This window comes from Talpa europaea (genome assembly GCF_964194135.1).
Source record: "Talpa europaea genome assembly, chromosome: 13".
Classification (NCBI taxonomy): Eukaryota; Metazoa; Chordata; class Mammalia; order Eulipotyphla; family Talpidae; genus Talpa; species Talpa europaea.
Genome location: NC_140080.1, coordinates 35,942,124 through 35,964,178, shown reverse-complemented (window position 1 = coordinate 35,964,178; position 22,055 = coordinate 35,942,124). Strand labels below are relative to the sequence as shown.

General features: G+C 40.6%; 1 protein-coding gene across 1 annotated transcript in view; it reads right to left on the bottom strand.

Annotated features, from left to right (window-relative positions):
* ARHGAP26 (Rho GTPase activating protein 26) overlaps positions 1-22,055 on the bottom strand; it is a gene marked incomplete at its 3' end in the record, with an annotated part of 427,812 nt that overhangs the window by 271,718 nt on the left and 134,039 nt on the right. Inside the window, exon 10 of the mRNA XM_084252634.1 lies at positions 16,866-16,960. Coding sequence (XP_084108760.1) covers positions 16,866-16,960 — 95 coding nt within the window. The remainder of the gene's footprint in view (positions 1-16,865; positions 16,961-22,055) is intronic.

The window sequence follows — 22,055 nt, the reverse complement described above, 5'->3', positions numbered from 1 at the left end:
AGGAGAGCAATAAATAATTATTGAAGGAAAAGGAAGGAAACATTCAAGCTGGGGGGATCCCCATCTACTAACTAGTCCAATATTTCTAAACTACTCTTGACATGGAGAAGTTTTATAGAGGTAGTTGGCTTTGTAGTTGTGATTAAACATATGTAATATTTTTTGAAGACTGAATAAATTGAGGCCTCCCTGGTGACACAGTGGGCTGAGCGCAGCACTGTGAAGTTGTCCACAGCCTCTGCAGCGCCAGTTCGATTCCCGGCTGGCCAGGGAGATTCCCACATGGCGTGGCAGACCTCTCCTTCTCGCCGGCTGCTCCCCACAGCAGTGTATTTCAGTCAGTCTGCCTGTTCTGCTCCCTGCTCTGTCTCTGATGAGTTCTCTCACCCTCCCGTGCCTCTGGCCTGTACCCCAGTTCTTGTATAAATAAATAAATCTTTAAAAAAAGATTAAAAAAAAGAATGAATAAATGCCACATCAGGTGCAAAGTGTTTTACAGGCATTAGCTTTTTCACTCTCACTGAAATTGGCTTACTCTTTCAAACTGAACACAAACACTCCAGAAAGCATGCACAATACCAAATGGTGTTTGTTGTGTTCCCATTACAGATGGCACTCATGAGAAAAAGATACTTGTGTCATAAAACAGAACTTGAGAGAAGGGGCTAAAAGCTCTGTATGCTCATTAAGCAGAGTTCTTTGCTTAGGTCCACAGATGGGCCCCAGAGACTCCATAAACCACCTCCCCCTCCTTCACCCCTTAAGGTATGTGGATTTTTCTGTAAAATCAATTCAAACTATTCATCAGGTTATCCAAGAAGGTACCAACTCAAAAAGTTAAACACTGCTGACTCAAATCCTCATCTTTAAAGTCTGAGAAAGGGGCCTCCCTGGCGGTGCAGGGGTTAAGACGCACCCTATGAAGCAATCCGCAGCCACAGCAGCACAAGTTCGATTCCCGGCCAGCCAGGGAGAAACCCACATGGCGGGACAGACCTCTCCTGTCTCGCCCGCTGCTCCCCTCAGCAGTGTACTTCAGTCCTTCTGCCTGTTCTGTTCCCGGCTCTGTCTCTGGAGAATCCTCTCACACACACCACCCACATCTCTGGCCTATACTCCAGTTCTTATATAAAAATAAATAAATCTTTAAAAAAATAAATAAAAAATAAAGTCTGAGAAAGCCTAAAGAAAGAAAGAGGTCCAATAAGCAAGCCTGAGGTCCATAGAGACTTACTTATGTTGAACATGTTTTAAATATCACATTTGCTTCTTTTCATTGATCAACCCTCAACATTGCCTAAGAAAAAAGTTTTCAAAGATATGAGCATGTAAATACTGAAGGGCTGTTATTTAAGGGCACTGAGGTGCAGGTGTGATGTTGTGAACTAGTACGGGGGAGAGAAAAAGAGTGGTGAATGTGGGTGGGAAGGGTGTAAGCAGGTGTCTGAGTGTTTGAGCATGAGAGGCAGGTGATGGGAGGGACAAGGGATACAGAGTTCTTAGGGGCAGTCATTCCTATGAAGGCCACACTGAGCCCTGGCACACTACAGCAAAGATGACTCAGGAGATACAGTAATTCCTCTCTCCACTAGCACCTGCCAGGGTTCTTCTTCCTCTTTCTCAGAAATTGTCATTCTCACACTCAAGTGCCCAACTACCACCATCAGCCCATTCAGTGTTCCAGACCTGCTGGATGTCTGCAGACTATCTGCAGCCAGGGCTCCACACAGTTGACCTATGACTTGGCAACACAGTGGTTGAATCTACCTTTCCATCTATTAAAGAGCCAAGCACAAAGCTTTAATGAATTTGAAATAGAAAGCCCATGAAGCTGAATTTTACTACAGAACTCTCAACTCCTTGGACCTGGAACTTTGTTGCTCAAAGTATTATACCTGAGGAGCAGCTTCAGAATCAAACATTCCCTTCAAATAGAAATTCCCAGCCCAACCCCAGACTGCTGGATCTGAACTTTTGGTCTGGGTCTGAGAACCTAGACTTTAAGCAATACCCTAGGTGATCCTGATGCACAGTCAGGTCTGAGGCCTGCTGTCTTGGGTTGCCCACCCATCCCTACCCTGTTGTTCTAGCTACCCCTGCACTAGAAAACAAAGACATCCTCCTTTCTACACTGGGGTCAAGTAGCCATTATGTCTCAGTTCACTTTCTGCTGGATGCTTACCAGCAAAGAGTGAGACCACAACAGTCACCTACAATACCAAGATCTCCAGGACCTCGCAGATGTCACTTCAACTTCATTGCACACAGTGTGAAATTTCCAGCTGGCATCACAAAGAGGAAGTTCAGGCAAACTCAGAGGCTATGAAGGGTGGGCCAGTTAGCCTTGGTAATCAGGAAAATCAGCAGGTTTTGTTTCCATTTCAAGAAGAAATATCAAAATACAAGCTCTTTTCCACAGGTAGCATAGTTCCCTTTTATTATGGGAGGGATAATGGAGAAGTGGATATAACATACTTAGTTCCAACCTTATAACCCTAAGTTCTGATGATTTTCGTTCAGCCTCATGGCTGTAGGTCCAGATCACAGTACTATCCTTCTAGATGTCTACAAAATACTTCTTCAGCTCCAAATTTATTTTCCTTCATTACAACTGAAACCACTACTAAATAAATCTCTTATATGTGAAAATTTCCCATAACCAAGGTCAAAGGGTCAACACTCTTTACTTTGGAATCAAGCATTAACTTCCTGTCCACATTTACCATCCCCATTCTTCTATTCCACAAAACAAAATAAAGCAAGCCAAACACTCAATGACCCTACACTTTCTGTCAGTGCCTATATGATGGCACACTTTCACACCTCATACAGGGCACCAATTTAGTTCATGTTTGAAATGCATGTGGCCTTTCATAAGAAAAGAGGGGATTATCTCCTGCCACTCCCGCTGCTCCCCTCAGCAGTGTATTTCATCTGTTCTGTTCCCTGCTCTGGCTCAGGTGAATTCTCTCACCCTCCCGCGATTCTGACTGTACCCAGTGCTTGTATAAATAAATAAAAAGGAGAAAAAAAGGGGATTAGCAAAACAGACAGAAGTCTCAAGGGGGAGAGAGGAATGAGGAAGGGAAAATACAAAGCTAGGAAAGAGAAATGGAGCAAATAATCAAGCTCTTCCTAACTCTCCAGAGAATTATGATATCTGCAACACAATCATAAAGGAACAACAATAACAATATAAACGCACCACCATGTGTCAGATGCTGTGCTGAACACTATATATAAATCATTTAATCTTCATAACTACATCATGAGATAGGCACTCTGTCATTACTCCCATTTAGCAGATGACACAGACAACTGAAGTTCAGCGAGGACAAGTACCTCGTCCACAGTGACAGGGCCAGGACATGAACCCAGCAGTCTAACACTTTACCCTTGTGCAAAGATCACAGCAAATGTGAAGGTGCCACACACAGCCCCCAGACAGCACATGTAACCACCTCAGTCCTCAGCTGTCAAAATAGATGAGGCCAGTCTGCAAGAGTTTTAATGACTCCTACCTGGGATCAAATGAGAATGAAGGGGAAAGGGTTTTGTAAAAGCTAATGTATTTCATAAATACAGGGGCTCAGGACACCTTTGAGGCCAACAGCTAATGTAAGAATGCAACTGTCCAGTATGACAGTAACTATACCAGAAAGCTCTACACGTGATTTTCTGCTTCAAAATATCCAGAAGATGGAAAAGCAATGAGTTATTTAAAATGTAAAAAGCACAAAATATAAAGAAAAATTATAAATAAATTGGACTTCACCAAAATAAAGAGCTTCTATTAATCAAAAGATACTAAGAGAAGAAATGGCAAACTGCACAGTAAGAGAAGATATTTGTAATTTATATATCCAATGAGATGTGCATGTAAAATATGCAAAACTGCCAGCAAATAACTAAGGAAAAAAATGAACCCAATTAATAAAAAGGAAAAAAAAAACAAAACTTGAATAAGAACCTCATAAAACAGGACAAATGGCCAACAGCATAAGAAATAGGGCTCATCAGGGAAATGAAGTATTACCAACAATGAAATAAACACATAAACACCCTCTTGAATGGAGAGTATTCAAAGATCACCAGTACCCTGGAATCAGGACTAGTTTTGATTCTGCTTGTTCTTGGCTGGTCAGAAGACTATGAAACTGAACCAGTTTCAGATAAGGTGGGCAAGTGGAGGAATGTACACCGTGGGGGATGTGTTATGGAGGATGTAAGCTAGGGTAGAGTGACCAGGGGCTATTGCCTGGGGGGCTCCATTGTTCCTGTGGGTCAAAGCATATTATCTCTATTTAATATCTGCCTGCTATTTTCAGCAGATACTAGTTTTCTAGTATGTTCCTCAGACCAGAACTTTTGCACTTGATGAGAGGCCCCCTGCATGACCCTACACCTAGCTGACAAGCAGGAACTCTGGGCACCAAGGCAATATCCCCAAGAGCAAGGGGAGCTGGGGATCCCACAAGATATAGCACTGAAAAGCATACCTCTACCACAAAGGAAGCCAGGAAGGGGTTGAAGTGACATGCAGGCTCTGACATCACAGCATTTCCTTTTTCCACCTGAGTAGCATGAAAGTGGCCTACTTCCCCCTTTTGGAATTAATGTCTAATAATTGATAAGGACAAAAAAGGGGTCTTGAGAAAATTCTAGAAAATCCACCAAGGAGCTCCCTCTACCCACCAGATGAGAGAAGGAATAAACAATGGATACTCCTTTCTAAAATACAACTTAAAATACAGCACCTCCTTTTCATTCAGAATAAGTCCTTGGCTAGTGCTATATCAGCTTAAGAATCACGAACAAAGATCTGCAATTTTCTCTAAGCTGGTACTCCCCTTCTCACACCATAGAAGCGATGCAGAAAATAATTATTCATCTATCACAGAGAAAATTACTACCCACCACCACTTCTCCTACAACTCTTGCTTCTCAGAATAGCCAACAAAAGGCAAACGTAGTTTAGTAACACATCCAGGAGCCTGGGACCACTGATGCCAGCTCAAAGCCCTCTGACCAGCCAAGAGCAAATAGAATCACATCCAGCCCAGATTCCAGGGTTACTAGACAGCTTTCCTACTCTAATCTTATTGCTGAATCTGAGTCAACAATAGTGATCTCAGTGGCTTGGCAATTTACCCACTTCCTATTGGACAAGGAAATGCTATTACTAACTCCACCCCACTGAAACAAACACACATAGAACCTAACAGTACTGTTCTTTCTAAATTAACCTCCAAAGATCTAGGGTTTACTCATTCATAAGACTATAAATTTTCTGTTGGCAAGAGTTCATTCCCAGCTTCCATGCGCACCAGGGCACAGTTTAAGATCAAATTCAGAGTGAAAGGGCTGTGGCACCCACAGAAACACACATTCGCAGTCTGTGTTTGTAACCTGCCTCAATTTGTTCACATAAGGAAGACAGGTGAAAAGAACTGTGCAAGTGCCCAGGAGAGGATGTGGTATTGGCTTTCTAAAGAACTGCTGGAAAAAGTGATTGCAGTTCCTGGACAATTACAAGGGTTTGAGGCCAGCAGATCTTCATTTACACAAAGATACAGCCAAAGCTGTACAGAATGATCTTGGAGAACACATCTCCTCCATGTCTGCCCACAGGATTATAGACTCAAACATCTATAGAGACCAGTCACGTAAACAAAATGAGTGAAAGTGGATAAGAAATTCTTTACTCCTCAGAGGAAAACAGGCTTGATTGCATTTTTCTTAAAACATGGTGCCTTTTGGGTTTTTTCTTTTGCACTTTTATTTTTTGAGAGAAACAAAAGAGGATTTCCCCTCTGTGGGAAAAGCAACAGTGTTAAGTGCAAGGCAAAATGGCAGTCATCACCTGTCATCTTGGTGGAGAGAAGCAGGGCATGGTAGGGACTGCAGCAAAGAGGGAAGCACTGGCCCTACCTAAAAGCTGCATCCATCATTCAGCTTTATAAACATTTGGCAGACGTGAAGGCAAGATCAGCATTTACATATTGCTCTGATTTTATAATATTGCCCAAACACTACTAAAGTGAAGCCAAACATGCCTGTGGACCACAAGTTTTCAACTTCTGGCACCTTCATTTATCTTTCTCTGCCTCTTTCTATCTGAGCTGTGCCTCAAGTAATTATGGTGTGTTACAAGGTCATCTCATACCCTAAGATCTACAATGATGCAAGTCTATATTCTTCATTCACCTCAACTGGGTAGAGCACGTCCAACTCACCAAAAAAGCAGAAACTTGGGATGCTTTCCCATTTTTTCCAATATTCAGTATCCAGTGTCATCACTGGAAGGCAACAGTAATCTAGAATTTGGAGATAAAAAGTTATGACTGCACAACAATACATGTTCTGTGATAATGAGCCATTGAAAGTCCTTTAGCATCACAGGAATGTGTAATATGTCATGATAACCTAGTAGGGTACAGGTAAGAGAGACAGAGAAAGTAAAAGAGAAACCAGAAGTTGCAAACTCATGCATGACCCACTAGCTGTAGCTGAGGTTTACTGAGTGTTTACTTTGGGTCAAGAACTAAACTGAGGAACTAACTTGCATTATCATTTCTTTCTTGAGGTAACTGTAGGTACTATCATGACATTTCTTTAAAAAAAAAAAAGGAGACTCTGAAATTAGATGCATAATGTCACACTGCTATTAAGTAGCAAAATCTGAACTTGAAACCAGTCTGCCTGACTCTAAAGCAAAGCCCTTACCAAAAACCACAAGACTGTACTGCCCCCATGTGCCTGCAGGGCTCTAAGTCCACCATCTCCCCCAGGGAGGGACTTCTGCCTGCCTTCCTGCTCCTACTTGTCTCTCTCCCCCACCTCTTTCTCACAAACACACATACAGACACACACACACACACACACACCCTACCTTAAAAAGTTTTTAGAAGCAGGTTTCTAATGGATTATTTAAAAAAAAAATTGATCCCTATGAAAGAATGAATCATAACCTATTATAGCATACAGCACTGACCTCTTGGGAGGAAATGTCCTAAAATAAGTAGGACCATAGCAATAATAATAATGGACAGTAAATATTGCCAATTACATCACACAATTTCATATACTTTACTTTAAAGGAGACTGAATTCATAAAACATTGGGAAGCCCAGACAAAAGTCCAGAAATCTTTGGCACATTAATTTGCCATGTCCTCAAATGAAACAAATACTGACTGAATGCCAGTTATGTGCCAGTCATGCTGCTAGGCACCAGGGACACAGCAATAAGCAAATTTTAAAACACAGAACTAGGAGAAAGCATTATTCATTTCCAGGGTGAGTAAGACTCATGGAGAATGCAAACACATTGCTGTTGTTGATAATAAACTAAGAAAAACTAGTTTAACTCAAATATTCTACTTCATTTATTAGGTATTTTTTATCATTACTATTCTATCTTAATAGGAACAGAAGCATACATTAAGTAGAATGTACTAGTTGAATTGTGTCCTGTCTTCAGAGTTACGTAATAGCAAAATTTTGGTTAAGGTTTTTTTTAAACTTATTTTATTTCTAGATACTGGCAAAATAAACAAACAAACAAAAACAAATACCCGGCTATCGTCAATCAGCAAAACCCTAAATTTCACTGGTAGACTAGTGAGTAGAAATATGTTGCTTCAGTCACCTTCCCTTATAATCTGTTAACTACCGAATCCAATTCTTATTTAAACCAGAATCCAATTTCAGTCAGACTCTGGTTTATCTTTTAAAAAGAAAAATATCAAGTTCAAACTACATGAATACTAAAGATTCCATGAAATCTCAATGAGCATATTTTACAGAATAGCCAAGAAGCAGTCCAGAAAGTATGGTATTCACCAACTCTACTCCCACCCAAGTCATGGAAGTCAGAGTACTATAACACCCTCTGAGGAAGGAAAAAGCCATTTCCTCTCTGGAACGTCAACGGCATTGAGACCAGCACTCTAATCCAACCAGCAGGAAGGCAAAATCAAATATTATTTCAAGCGGGGGTGAGGAGGGGAGGGAAGGGGAAGTTTGAAACCAGGAAAAATGGATTCATCTGTTGCAAGAGATAAAGGCACACTGCACCAAGAGAGAAAAGTGGAGCTGCCTGGTTCTCAGTGCACACTGACCACCAAAGTCACTCTTCTGTTTTTTTCACCATCTTCAAATAAGCCATGTCTGAGGCAAAGAATCTGACTCTTAAGTTCAGAGCGCAAGGAAAAGCAAAATATTTAAACAGAGGCGAGAGTGACTGAGCATGCTTACATATGTAGGGAAAAGGGTATGAAATGATCCATCACATAATGAGAAGGGAGAGCAAGTCATTCAGACTACCTTCCCTTTGAGGAATTCTATTCATGTGATGATTTCATCTATAGGAAACACACACACACACACACCACTGACTCCTTGTCAATGTATAAAAGACAGCTGTCTAGTTGTTACAAATCCATATACAAAACTGCCATCTAGAGGCTGATCTCTGAAATAAAGCTGTTACATAAAATGATCCCTTCTGGAAAACACAAGATCTTACTCTCACACAATCTCACAAAGACAAACAAGCACATGCAACATACACCACATACCAAACTGGAATAAGCATTCTTTTCCTTTTGAAACTATAAATTGGGAGGCCGAGCATAAACCTTTTTATCTTATATAGGAAATATAAACAATTAACAGGTTATTACATGTATAGTAAGAGAAGAGCAGATGAGACTATGGTGATGGTTCACAGGTGAATTGGTGGTGGGAATTTTACAGGGAATACACCTGAAAGGAGAAAGCATACAAGCACATATTATACAAAAATGAACAATGATGTAATATATATATATAAAAATTTAAAAAATTATATAATAAAAAAAGTTCACAGGTCCCCCCCTAAAAAAAATAAAGAACTCTTTCCCCTTAGCAGTCCCTTTGCACATAAACACTTAATGCACTTGTATTCACTCAGTTTATAGAAGACTTGAAAAGTCATGACACTATTGAAAAAGGAATACCACTAAGATGAAAAAATGAACTCAGAAGTACCTGCTAAAACTAAGATTCATCAAAAAGAACAATGAGGTCCCAGGGGTTCAAGAAAAGGGGGGAAAAAAGTTACAACTGTTTCTAACAGAGGACTATAACAGAGAGGAAAATTATCACATTCCTTCTTCCAAACAGTCCTGCATAGTAGGGATGATTAGCTCCATCACACAGATGTAGTTTAAAGAACCTGACTTGGGCCTCCCCGGTGGCGCAGCGGTTGAGCGCTGGTTTGCGAACCTGCCCGCAGCCTCTGCGGCACCGGTTCGATCCCCGGCTGCTCCCCGGCCACCGGAGGAGGGTCCCACATGGCGCGCAGACCTCTCCTGCCGCCCGCTGCTCCCCTCAGCAGTGTACTTCGGTCCTTCTGCCTGCTCTGTTCCCTGCTCTGGCTCTGGTGAATTCTCTCACCCTCCCGCACTTCTGACTGTACCCAGTGCATGTATAAACAAAACAAGCAAATAAATAAATACATAAATAAATAAACATGCCTCTATAAAATTAAAAAAAAAAAAAACAAAAAAAAAAAATAAAGAACCTGACTTGACTTTCACAGCTAGTAAGAGGCAGACCCCAAATTCAAACCTGAGGTTGCTTCAATCTTTTACCTGCATCATGTAGTTTGCTAAAAATCATACTTGAAGTTAGGGTAGTGATGCTGGGAAGTTCTTTTCAATAAATCTTTCTATCCTCCACTATTCTCACTTTAATAAGCCTTCTATTCTCCTGGGGTTTCTTTTTGTCCTACCCATAGAGAAACACAAATCATGCATGTACTTGAAATTTTCATTTAAGTAACAACTAAAGTGAGTAAGCTCCTGTAGTCTCTTAGACAATAGTTTGCCAAAGTCCCAAAGGAAAGAACAAAATAATATCTCAAAATTGCATCACCATAAAAAAACAAAAATTGAACCACCACAAGCATACAGTGTTGTCTTAATAGCTGTATAAAATGATGTTATTCTACCTCTGGAAGTATATTACCTGGGGTATATATTTAGAATTGAACAGAGGTATATAAAACACATAATTAAATAACCAGTCAACTAATACAAAGAAGAGCAAGCTAATACAAAGAGCTTTGCAAATGCACAGTGCTTGGTAGGAAGAGAAGAACAGAATTGACAGTGGGTGTGACATGCCAGCTTGAGGCTGGTTGAGAGGAAAGCTGTCTACCTATTTGTGGAAAGTTTGCAAATGAAAGAAGACTTCAAATTTGAACTGAATGAAAAAATCAAATGATGATTTTAAGAAGGAAAGTTGAATGCACTCAGGTACTTCATTAAACTTTGTGTCTACACTGCCAACAGTTCAATAAATGAGGGAGGGGAGGAAAAAGTGAATACATTCAGAATATTCCAGTCATGTCCTCATTCTCTGTAAGAATGGAAGGGTTAAGTCCTGTTTGTAACAATTTCCCACAGTATTCTGGCCCTCCAAGTTTTTGGAGCACTCATTATATTTATACTTTAGTTGGGGGGGGGGGGAGGGGCGGTGTTAATTCTCAAAGATAAGATCAATGAAGGAAGGGACGATGCTTGCATTGGCCACTGTTACATCCTTAGCCCATGTACCCTTGTCAGCTCTGAAGTTGTCCCTTGCTGCCCACCTCTGGTATTTGCCAAAGCTGAGGACAGGGCATTTAAACTCATGATATTTTCAAATGTAGGTACTTCTGTTAGAGTCAGCAAGTCCTAGAGAAAAATAAAGCATTATAACAGTTTCCTTTCCCCAAGTATAAACACTGTCCCTCAAGAGACTACACTGATTGAGTATATCCAAAAGCAGCCTTTTGTTTCTATTACTTTCCATATGGGTTAGTGGCCCCTCCTGGAAAACATTTGGAAGAAAATACCCATGTGTCACTTACATCTGTGAGAAATTTCTTTAAAATAAACAAATCCAGGGATGTGGGCAAATGACTACCTCCATGATTTTTTTAGCTTAAACAAATTTTCTCCCTGCATTTGCTCATTAACGTCCATAAGATACTGCATGGTCAACTTAATTATTCAAAGTGACTGAAGACAGACGTTGGCAAGAATCAGCAATTCACATACCACCACCATTAGAGGCTGCTTTTAGATGAAATTCTACTTTGTCCTAGGAATTTCATAATAAACTTCCTCAAAAGGAGCAAACGCATTAAAAGGGAAAAATGATCAATTTAGCTTTTGTTCAATTAATCAATGTAAAATATAAGCCTTTGAATGCACATTGCTATGGCAAGGTAAGCAAAAGGCAACAAAGAATCCTTCATTTTTAAGGTCTAAAAAGCTAAGGAAAGTTTAGGTTAGTTTAGAGAGTATCCAAACTAAGAAAGATAATATACGTGAAAGGTAAGCTCTGTGGAGTGAGGTTCCCTGCGTTAGGATGTTTAAGAAGAAGGTATTGCGCCATCCACCTAAAGGCTTCCAGGGCATTCCTGGTGCTTCCTGGACAGACCCTCCCTGTTTAATTCTGTATTCCTTTGCCAGGGCTGCTGTAAAAAAGTTCTGCAACAGAAATGTATCATCTCACAGGTCTACAGGCTAGAAGTTTGAGACTAGTGTCAGCAGAGTGGGCTCCTTCTGAGGTATGCCTCTCCAGGGCTTCTGGAGGCTTGCTGGCAATCAGTGGAATTCCTCACCTTGAAGACAAGTCACCCCATTTCTGCCCCTCCCTGTTCTCCCTTTGTGCAGGTCTGTCTCTGTGTCCAAAGTATCCCATTTTAGAAAGATAACAAAGTATTCTATGAGGGCCTCCCCTAACAACTTCATTTTAACTTTGTTATCACCGTATCCATTTTCAGATGCTGGGGATTATAATTTCAATATATGAATTTTGGAGATGCATGATACAACCCATAACAAATACTTTCTAGGAAAATAAGAAAATATTCTTTGTAGCATGTGGTGGCAACACCACAACAACTCTAAGATACAGATTTTCATTTAAAGCCACATCCTATTCTTAATGCTAGAGTTTGGAAGTTGAATTTAAACACACACACACACACACACACACAGAAAATTCAAAGAAACATCACAATGATTTTAATGGACATGTTATCTTAATCTAAGCAATTTTATGGCTGGTATTAAAGAAATATACAAAAGTTTCTATTGACTTTTACTTTTCAGTGTTGGAAAAAATACCCTTTTGAAGGAAAGCCAAAAACATTAAGAGCTAATACCAGCCTGGAAAATATTTGCTCAGAATAGTCCAGGGGTCTTCAGCAATTGCTTGGTCTGAGTCTCCCCAAAACTAATTCTGCATAAAGGGGGGAAGTCAGGTACTAGAAAAAAAGGGATAAATAGGATATGGCCTTTGAAATTATATGCAAGCAAGTATAGAATAATGTGGGATACAGAGAAGACCTACTTTTGAGGCATCAAAAGTAGAACTTAAATGGAAGAATTTAAAGCAAGTTTCTGGAAGGTATTCAGTATTGGAGAGAACCTTTGACACACAAAGTTCAAGAACTGTGGATCTAAACCCCAAAGCCCTCAATTAGCACTGAATTTGATTTTCTGCTCATTCATGAGTCAGAATCACAACAGTTCTTCCTGTAAATGTCAGATATTAACCCTTTTACATCAGAATTTGAGGACTAACAAACTGTTCAACTGATAAATGGCACTACTGTCTTAATTTCTTACTCATGCTGGTCTCCCATATTAAAAATAAATGAGAGTCATCTTAAAAACATAAGGTAGAAATGTAGAGAAAAAAATCAGCATCTGTGGAACACCTACTATGTGCCATAGAACTGACGGGGCTCCACTTGCACTGCTTCTTTTGACTCTCAGTCATGTGAAGAAGTCTAAAGGTCACAGAGCAATAAATACCACAACAGAATCACCTACCATTTAGTTTATGGAGTCAAAAGCAAGTGATTATAGTGGGAAAGCACTTCTCAAATTTCACAGCCTGCAAACTGGACACTTGAGTTGTGCCTCTTAAATTTCTTGAGTTTCAAAGGGAACAAAGTTCCCTGGAATGAGTTCCTACTAACCTCAGTTCCAACTCCATCTGAGCCTTGGGGGTATATGACCTCACCCTCTAAACATGGCTTACTCATGTGTAATGTGGGGCACGTGGAATACTGTTTCCCTGCATTGTAGTAAGGAGTACAGGAGACAGTTGTCATCACTGTCCAGCTTCCAGAATGTTCTCTCTTACTGTCATTTCCCTTACCCTTCCTCTATCTTTAATTAAAATGTGGGGGTTTGCTGTGGTTGTAGTTCTCAGTGTTGTTCTGATAAAGTAACCTGTATCAGAATCCCCTTTACTTCTAGCAAAATTCTTCTCCAATGGGTATTAGGCTTCTCAGTAAAGGAGTCTGAGAGTTTTGTTTTGTTTTGCTGTTGCTTTTATAATGAGTAACTAAAGAGTGAATATAATGAGTAAATAAAGAGTGAATAAAGAGTAACTGAAGAATTTATTGAAAACGTAGACTTCAGGGTCTCACTTCCACAACATCAGACTGGGTAGGTGTGGGGCAGAGACCAGGAAGCTGTGGTTGTGACAAGCTCCCATAGATGCCATGGGCAGGTGGTCCTCACCACACACTAGTAGACACTGATTCAGTCAGCTCATAGCACTGACCTCCTGGAATATCACTTCCTGAAGACTACGGCTCCTGTTACCAAACAACATGAAATACCTACCAGCACTGAAACTAAAAAAGACTTCAACCTTAATAGCCATAGCACTGCATATTCAAAGTCAAATAAATCACACTTCAGCATAAAAGCATAAAAATGCTTCCATGTTCTATAGTTTACATACTATTGGAGCATTTGGAAGCCTTGCACTGTTAAATACAATTATTTCCTCCTTTACTTCCACAATTTTTAGATACTAAACTTGTATCTAAAGTTTAGATACTAAACTGCCTCTTTAACAGAGTAGGCAGAGCTGAGAAATCTGTGGAAGGCATAAATTAAAAAGACAGGACATCCAGCAGCAATCACCTCCTTGCTAAAGGGCAATGGTACAGGGAACTTCTAGAGAACAGGACTCTGGGCAAAATTCCCAGGGATGCTGCCAGTGAGCACATGCAAATGCCTTTTCCTCCCCTCTTAAGTTCCTTCTTGGATGTCTGAGGGACATGCATAAGGATAGTGGGGTCAAAACAGGAAAAGCACAAGGAAAATACTGCCAAACTATAATATAATCTGTGAGTCTAAAAATGACAACCTATATAGAAAGGTGAGAGATGTCTGAGAATATCTCTGAATGTGTCAGATGTGTTCCCAAGAAGAAATGCGGAAGAGGCTTGGGCAAGCGAAGTTTCTTATATTCACAAGTCGTAGAAACAGGATACGTGGTACACTACTCAGTGTAACTGAGAAAGAACCAGTATCCAATGAGAGGCAGGAGCAGGAGGAGAGGAAACTCAAGGCCACAGCCTTTGCCAGAATTTCCAAGGAATAAGTGGCATCTTCCAAGGGAAAGGCAAGGCAGGATAGGGTAAAGTTGGTTGGTTACTTTGAATAATTTCAGGGGGCCCTAAGTACTAAGAACGTCACCTGCTGTGTGGTACCCAGGCCTTAATGACTAAGGCAGAGAACTATTGCTTCCTCAGGTGCATGAACCAGATGGAGAAGGCATGGCTCTGGATTGGTTAGTTTGCCATTAGTGGTACACTCCGACTGAATCCTTCTCTGTTTCTAAGAACTGACTAACCCAGGTAGGACAGTGTCTCCCCAATCAGAAAGGTTTCATTACAGAAAATGAAAAACGTAAACACTACATTTGAACTGTCTACTCACCTCCTGCTTATTAAGAGAAGAGTTAGCAGCCTCATTGTGAACCATAGCTGAAACCCTTCCAAGTCATGCCAACAGAACCAGAGACAGAACTTAGGGGAAACTGACTTCTCAAACCCACCCGGTGTGCTGAATGTGACACAACTGCTCTCAGCTTATAACTAAAACATGCCAAACTTTTACAGGCCTAATAAAGGGGGAAATATAGTGGGGGGTGTTGGCAAGGGCAGAAATGAGACAGATGCACTCCATGACTTTTAACTCCAAAGCAACTCTCTAGAACTTCTGGGGAAACTTCTAAAAGAAGAAAACACAGAAACAGAAGGCATCTTTCAACTTATTTCCAATCTAACAGAGAGTGGCAATGTGGGGCATGCTCTCTCCCAATAGCCATGCAAACAACCATCTCTAGGGACTACACATGTGAGCAGCATCAGATGGCTGTGCTTCCAAACAAACACATCTTCTGAACTTCTTTCATGGATGCCAACAGTATGCATTCCCTTCAATTTCATGCTTAGAACGGAGAGAAGAGGATTGTTTAGAAGAAGAACAACCAATTTTAATGTGAGGCAGGCTTTTTGTGATTCCCCTTTGTTTTTGTGGTTCCCCTTTGCTACCCCACTTTAAGCTATCCCTCCATGCAACCCTTCTCCACCAACTTCCCCTCTTACATCCCCAAACATGGTGAAGGTTGAGCTATTTTTTTCCCTTACAAATTACATTTAGTCCTCTGCATTGAGAGTCTATCTATATGAAATACAATATAAAGTCTAATAAGCATGCAAGACAAGCTAATTAACAACAAATAATAACAGCTTGTTTTTGTTGAGCATTTATTATGTGCCACTCTGCCAAGCATTTTACATGCATTATCTACTTGAATCTTTACAATGCTATAAACTAGGTAGTTACTACCTTCATTTTCCAGATAGGAAGTCAAAGTCCTGAGAGACTAAGTAACTTGCCCAAAATGACATGGCTACTCAGCAACAAAGTCAAAATTGAGACCCAAGTTGTCTGACTTGAGAGTCAAAGGTGTAATGAGTAAACAGCTCATTAAAAGAAAATAAAAAAAAAAGTGGTTAGTTTCCATGAACTCCTGATCTAAGTTAAGGGGCATGCTTTCCCCACAGGACCTCTCGCAGCCTCCAGCAGCCACGGTGCAGAGACATCATGCGACAAGAAGGCATTCCAAACCTGCAAACACAGGGAGGAGCACGCACCAGGTGGCACTGTCTCTGGATCCTCTAGAGCAGGGGAAAAGTGGCCAGAGGTAAATATCCCAAGGAGAGCAGAAGTACTGGCTTAACAAAATGGTGTGGGTTTCTTTTTTAATAAAGGGGAGAAATGAAATGGCATTATATGATAATCATGCTGAGATTAAGAATCTTTATGCTAGCATTGCTGATCTTAGACAGCTCAAATAAGCTTAACATGTGACTTTCGTTAAAAGACTTAACCTGTTGCTAAGTAAAATGTCTTAAAGAATCGGAATGCTGTCAAACTAGCTTAACGTCATGAAATGGTCCAACTTGATGAGACGCTGTAATTCTGGAGGAATGTAACACATAGCTCTCCTTCCACGGGCTGATTTCACAAGTGGTTTGTGATCTTTCTTGGGTGTGCAGACACACAGCAATAGATGAGACGCTGTAACTAAAAGCTGTCTTTTCCAAATTAAGTAAAACTTCTACCCTTACCTTTACCCAATTCCTTTTGAATATTTTCATAACATTTTTTAATTAACAAATTTTTCAAGCAAAAAAGCTCAAATAGCTGATACAATCAAGCTAAGTGGTTTCTGTACACTTTTTTTCAACCTCCTGAGACTTAAAACACATTCCACAGAAGGGAAGCCCTAACATTAAAATAAAACAAACTGGTGGCTGCTGAACCTACAAGAGGGGGGGAAACTATACTGATCTTTGCAAATCAGCAATAAGACTGAGGCTATTCCAAACTGAACATTGTCAGACAGATAGAGAAGTGAGGGGGAGCACCTGAAGTTTTGACTGAATGGAAAAGAAACCCAAATTCAGTAATATTTGTTCCTGAGAAAAGTGTGTGAGCCACTCACCTGTCCACTGCTTCTACATCAAAGCAAAACCTCTTCTCAATAGAGTCTGTTTTCCGCCGTGTGCAGGATTTCAGGGTGACTGACTCATCTTCTCCCTGTTGGGAACACAGAGACTGTCAAGATGAGGCCAGAACGTGGGCGCTGAGCTTCTCCAGGACAAACACGACACATAAACAGGAGTGATCATTTCCTTTTCTCAAACCTGAGTGTTCATGACCATAGGTGATGGAAAGTTGACAGTAAACTTTTGGCAAGAACCTCATGCAGCTGAAATTTATAAACCACATTCAACTTTGAGCAAAACATCTTTAATATTAGTTGACCATCATGGCACAGCATCAGCCCAAGCTAGGTTAACTTTAGTTGCTATTGTTTTAAAAGGCTTAATTTTTAGGTTTCATAAGAGTTTAACAAGATGACCTTGAGGTCTCCTCTCAGGTCTGAGCTTATAAGGTGTCTTGGCTTAGTCATCACTTTTTCAGGGAAGCCTCCCTGGACCAGGACAAATACCCTCCAGACTCCAGACATATTCAAAGAGTAGCATGGAGTCTCCCTCCTTCACAGCAGTGCTCACAGCTGAAACTTTCCATTACTGTAGCAAAGATTCACACAACTTCTCTCTCCTCACTAGACTCTAGCTCCCTGAGGGCAGGGGCTGTGTCTGATTTTGCTTACATTTAAGTCCCCAGAGTACAAATGAGCCCAGGAACAGAGCAGCTTTTCAACAAATGTTTTACTGTTAAAGCGTCACACTGTTTCATTATACTAGTGTATAATAAACAGCACATGTTTAAAGTGTATAATTTATGAGTTTTGACATCTGTAAAATTACTACTACAATCAAATTAACTAACATTTCCATGACTCCTAATTTCTTTTGTCCATTTGTCATTCATCCACCCACCCAGTCACCCCCAGGCAACCAGTGAATCTGCTTTCTGTCACTATAAATTAGCTTGCATATTCTATACTTTTATATAAATGGAATCCCACAGTATGTGTCCTTTGGTGTCTGATTTTTTTCACTGAGCATAATTCTTTAGTGATTCATCCATGTTAATGTGCACATCAGGAGTTTCTTTCTTTGTATTGCTGAATAGTATTCCACTGTACAAAAGAAAGGCAACAGATTTTATCCCATAGCACTACAGTCATGCCTCACTAACAAGAGGGACACATTCTGAGAAATACATCATTAGGCAATTTTATCATTATGTGCAGGTGACAGAGTGTAGTTACACAAACTTAAACGGTATACACTCCGAGGCCCTATGGCAGAGCCTGGCCGACTGCCGTTGTGTATGCAGTCCACCTTTGGTCAAAACATCACTAAGTCAAACAGGATGGCAATTTACAGCTTAGAAACATAAGGGTTTCCGTCCTTGATTTCTCCTTTTGGTCATGTAGGAATTTGTTAAGGTTCCTGCCAATTTTTTTTTTCCAAATTAGAAGGGAAATCTGCAAACTTGTCTAGTTTGTTGAAATAATAGGAAATGAGATGGGCGTAAGGTAAACCTTAACCACCCACTAATATCAGACTAGCACACAAAAGACAGAAGACCTAGGAAGAGAGAGTTTATATTCACAAGCCTTGTGCCTATTGTCTTTTACTGAATAGCTAAGATTAGTTTCTCAGATTGAAAGCTGCTCTTTCTTTAGTGTGTAAATGTATGAATGTAAACGCCCAAATATATGTGATTCTGACCACGTTGACATCTATTTCTGATTTAATGGCCCAAGAACCAGTTTCCACTTTGCAAGTTTATGGTAGGTGTCCCTGCAAAGTTGGAGAGAATAGGGAAGCTATAAAAGATTTCCACATGTAAGCAGAGAAAAGAGAAAGATAAGATTCTGCTCCAAGGACAACCATATTCTATCAGAGGAAATGAATAAAGATGATCTGTTTAACTACTGTTTAACTACTTTAAAAAGCAATCACTTAAATAAATAAAAAGCAACAACAGTGACAAATACTATCAAAAAAGAGGCTAGTTGTGCTACAAAAGCCAAATTAAGGGGTTTTGACCTGCTTAAGAAGTCAGCAAAGGCTTTCTTGGGCTGGGACTTGGAATATCCATAGGAGGTAAGTCCAGGGGAGCAGGATCAGATCGGGAGGAAAAGAGGAGCTATGATGACCCTGTGGCCAGGGGCCGTGGAGCCCTGTGGAAACTGAAGGGCAGGCAGTGTGGCTTGAATCCCAAATGCAACAGCAGAGTGGAATGAGAGAGGGTTTGAGGGAGGTAGAGGTCAGATTATGCAGAGCATGGTTTGTAAGAATAGTGAAGGGTTTCAAGCAAGGGAAAGCACAGGGTCAGCACTGGATCTCTCCAGACCTACAGCAGAGAGGTGCCACATCGCAGAGGGGATTCATTTACTCCACACACAGGGTCTGGTCTCCAACAAAATGAAGCAGACGTGCTCACATCTCCTCCAACACAGGTGCTTTATTTTTTTTTTTTTTAAAAGAATTCTGGAATCTGAATATTCATGTGTATTTTATTTATCTATTTTCATCATACCTGTTTATTTATTGTTTTTGAAATAACATGCGGTTTACAACATTGTATATGATTTTGGAGAATAATTCATATCTACTCAGAGCAGGTACTTTTAAAGAAAAATAAATGAGGGCCTCCTTGTGGCGCAAAGGGTTAAGACACAACCTATGAAGCTATCTGCAGCCACTGCAGCATGAGTTCGATCCCCAGCCAGGGAGCTACCCACATGGTGCAGCAGACCTCTCCTGTCTCACCCGCTGCTCCCGTCAGCAGTGTATTTCAGTCACTCTGCCTGTTCTGTTCCCCACTCTGTCTCTGGTGTATCTTCTCACCTCCTATACCTCTGGCCTGTACCACAGTTCTTGTATGCATAAATAAATAAATCTTTTAAAAAAATAAAGAAAAATAAATGAAAGAAGACAGTGGAAGGGGAGAAAGGTAGAGGAAAAGTATGTCAGGCAAAGAAAACACCCTACTATCTATGCTCAATCTACCTCCAGCTCCTAGGAGCACTTTGAACAAACATGAATACAAAGGCTGCTCAGGATTCTTTCGTATAAATTGAGAAGATGTCACCTCCAGACACAAGTCATCATTTTTTCTCCACCCTAAAGCTGACAAAGCAGAGTGATGTCATGGAAAATTATTCATCTATAGATTACCATTATATATTGTTTTTTATTGTTGTTGTTGTTGTTGTTGTTGTTGTTGTTATTATTATCATTAGCTGCAAATTCAGGAAATGGAAGACTCCAGAATCAAGGTTTGATTACTGGCTCTGGAACTCATGAGTTTCATGGCCTTAGAAATTATTTTCTTGTGGGCCTCCCTGGTGGTGTAGCGGTTGAAGGTTGGGTTGCGAAGCTGCCCGCAGCCTCTGCAGTGCCGGTTCGATCCCCAGCCACCGGGCGAGGGTCCCACATGACACACAGACCTCTCCTGCCGCCCGCAGTGTATTTCGTCAGTCTGCCTGCTCTGCTCTCCCCTCTGGCTCTGGTGAATTCTCTCACCCTCCCACGCTTCTGACTGTACCCAGTGCTTATATAAATAAATAAATAAATCTAAATTTAAAAAAAAATTATTTTCTCTTGCTGAACTTCAGTTTCTTCCTTTTGTAAGGAAGAAAACTATCAAAAAGGATAAAATAGGGAAGGAAAAGGAATTAGAAAAATATAAAGTATGATATAAATGTGAAAATTATCATTATATCAAACTCATACAGTCCTCGTTAGGTGTCAGGTTCTGAACCTGGAACTTTTCTTTTTTTTTTTTTTTTAAAGATTTATTTATTTATTTATTTATACAAGCACTGGGTACAGTCAGAAGCACGGGAGGGGGAGAGAATTCACCAGAGCCAGAGTGGGGAACAGAACAGGCAGACAGACGAAGTACACTGCTGGGGGGAGCAGTAGGCGGCAGGAGAGGTCTGCACACCATGTGGGACCCTCACCGGTGGCCGGGGATCCAACCAGTGCTGCAGAAGCTGCAGGCAGCTTCGCAGCCCAGCGCTCAACCGCTGTGCTACCAGGGAGGCCCTCTGACCCTGGAACTTTTTATAAACTAAATCATATAAACCTCTTCACAATCCAACGAGGTGTCTACCACTATCTCTACAGGTGCAGGGAAGTGCCCTTCTGACTTGCCATTTTAGAATAGGGATCTTAGCCTCCAGAACCCACCAAGACTGTGTGGAATTGGGGAAGGGCTGGCCCCCACACCCAGAGGTGAGGTGAAGACCCCCACAAAGCCAGGCCCTCCCTGGGAGGGAGTTGGAACCCAGGGGGAGATCCAGTGATTTGGAGCTCAGCAGGCGATCCAGCCACCCCACCTCCAGGGCAGTATATGGGACCTCAAGACACATACCCTTGGAATTAAACTAATTCTTGGGAAACAAGGAACATACCTCAACATTATAAAGGCCATATATGACAGCGTCATAGCCAATATCATTCTCAGTGGTGAAAAATTGAAAGCATTTCCATTAAGATCTGGAACAAGGATGTCCACTCTCACCACTGCTTTTCAATATAATACTGGAAATCCTAGCCAGAGCAATAAGACAAGAGAAAGACATACAAGGAATCCAAATAGGGAAGGAAGAAGTCAAACTATCACTATTCGCAGATGATATGATAATAGACATAGAGAACCCCAAAAACTCCACAGAAAAACTAATCATACTAATCAATCAGTTCAGTAAAGTAGCAGGATACAAAATCAAGACACAAAAATCAGTAGCCTTCCTATACACAAACAATAAATCTGAAGAAGAAGAAATCAAGAAAACCATCCCTTTTATTATTGAAACAAAAAAAATCAAATACTCGGGAATAAATCTAACAAAAGAGGTAAAAGACCTATACAAAGAAAACTATAATACACTGTTAAAAGAAATAGAAGACACAAAGAAATGGAAAGACATCCCCAGCTCATGGATCTGAAGAATTAACATTATCAAAAGGCCATCCTACCAAAAGCAATTTACAGATTCAATGCTATTCCAATAAAAATTTCAATGACATTCTTCAAAGAAATAGAACAAATATTAATGAAATTCATATGGAGCCACCAAAAACCCTGAATAGCCAAAACTCTCCTGAAAAAAAAAAGAACAGAATGGAGGTATCACACGCCCAGACTTCAAACTACACTACAAAGCCATAATAATCCAAATTGCATGGTATTGGACCAA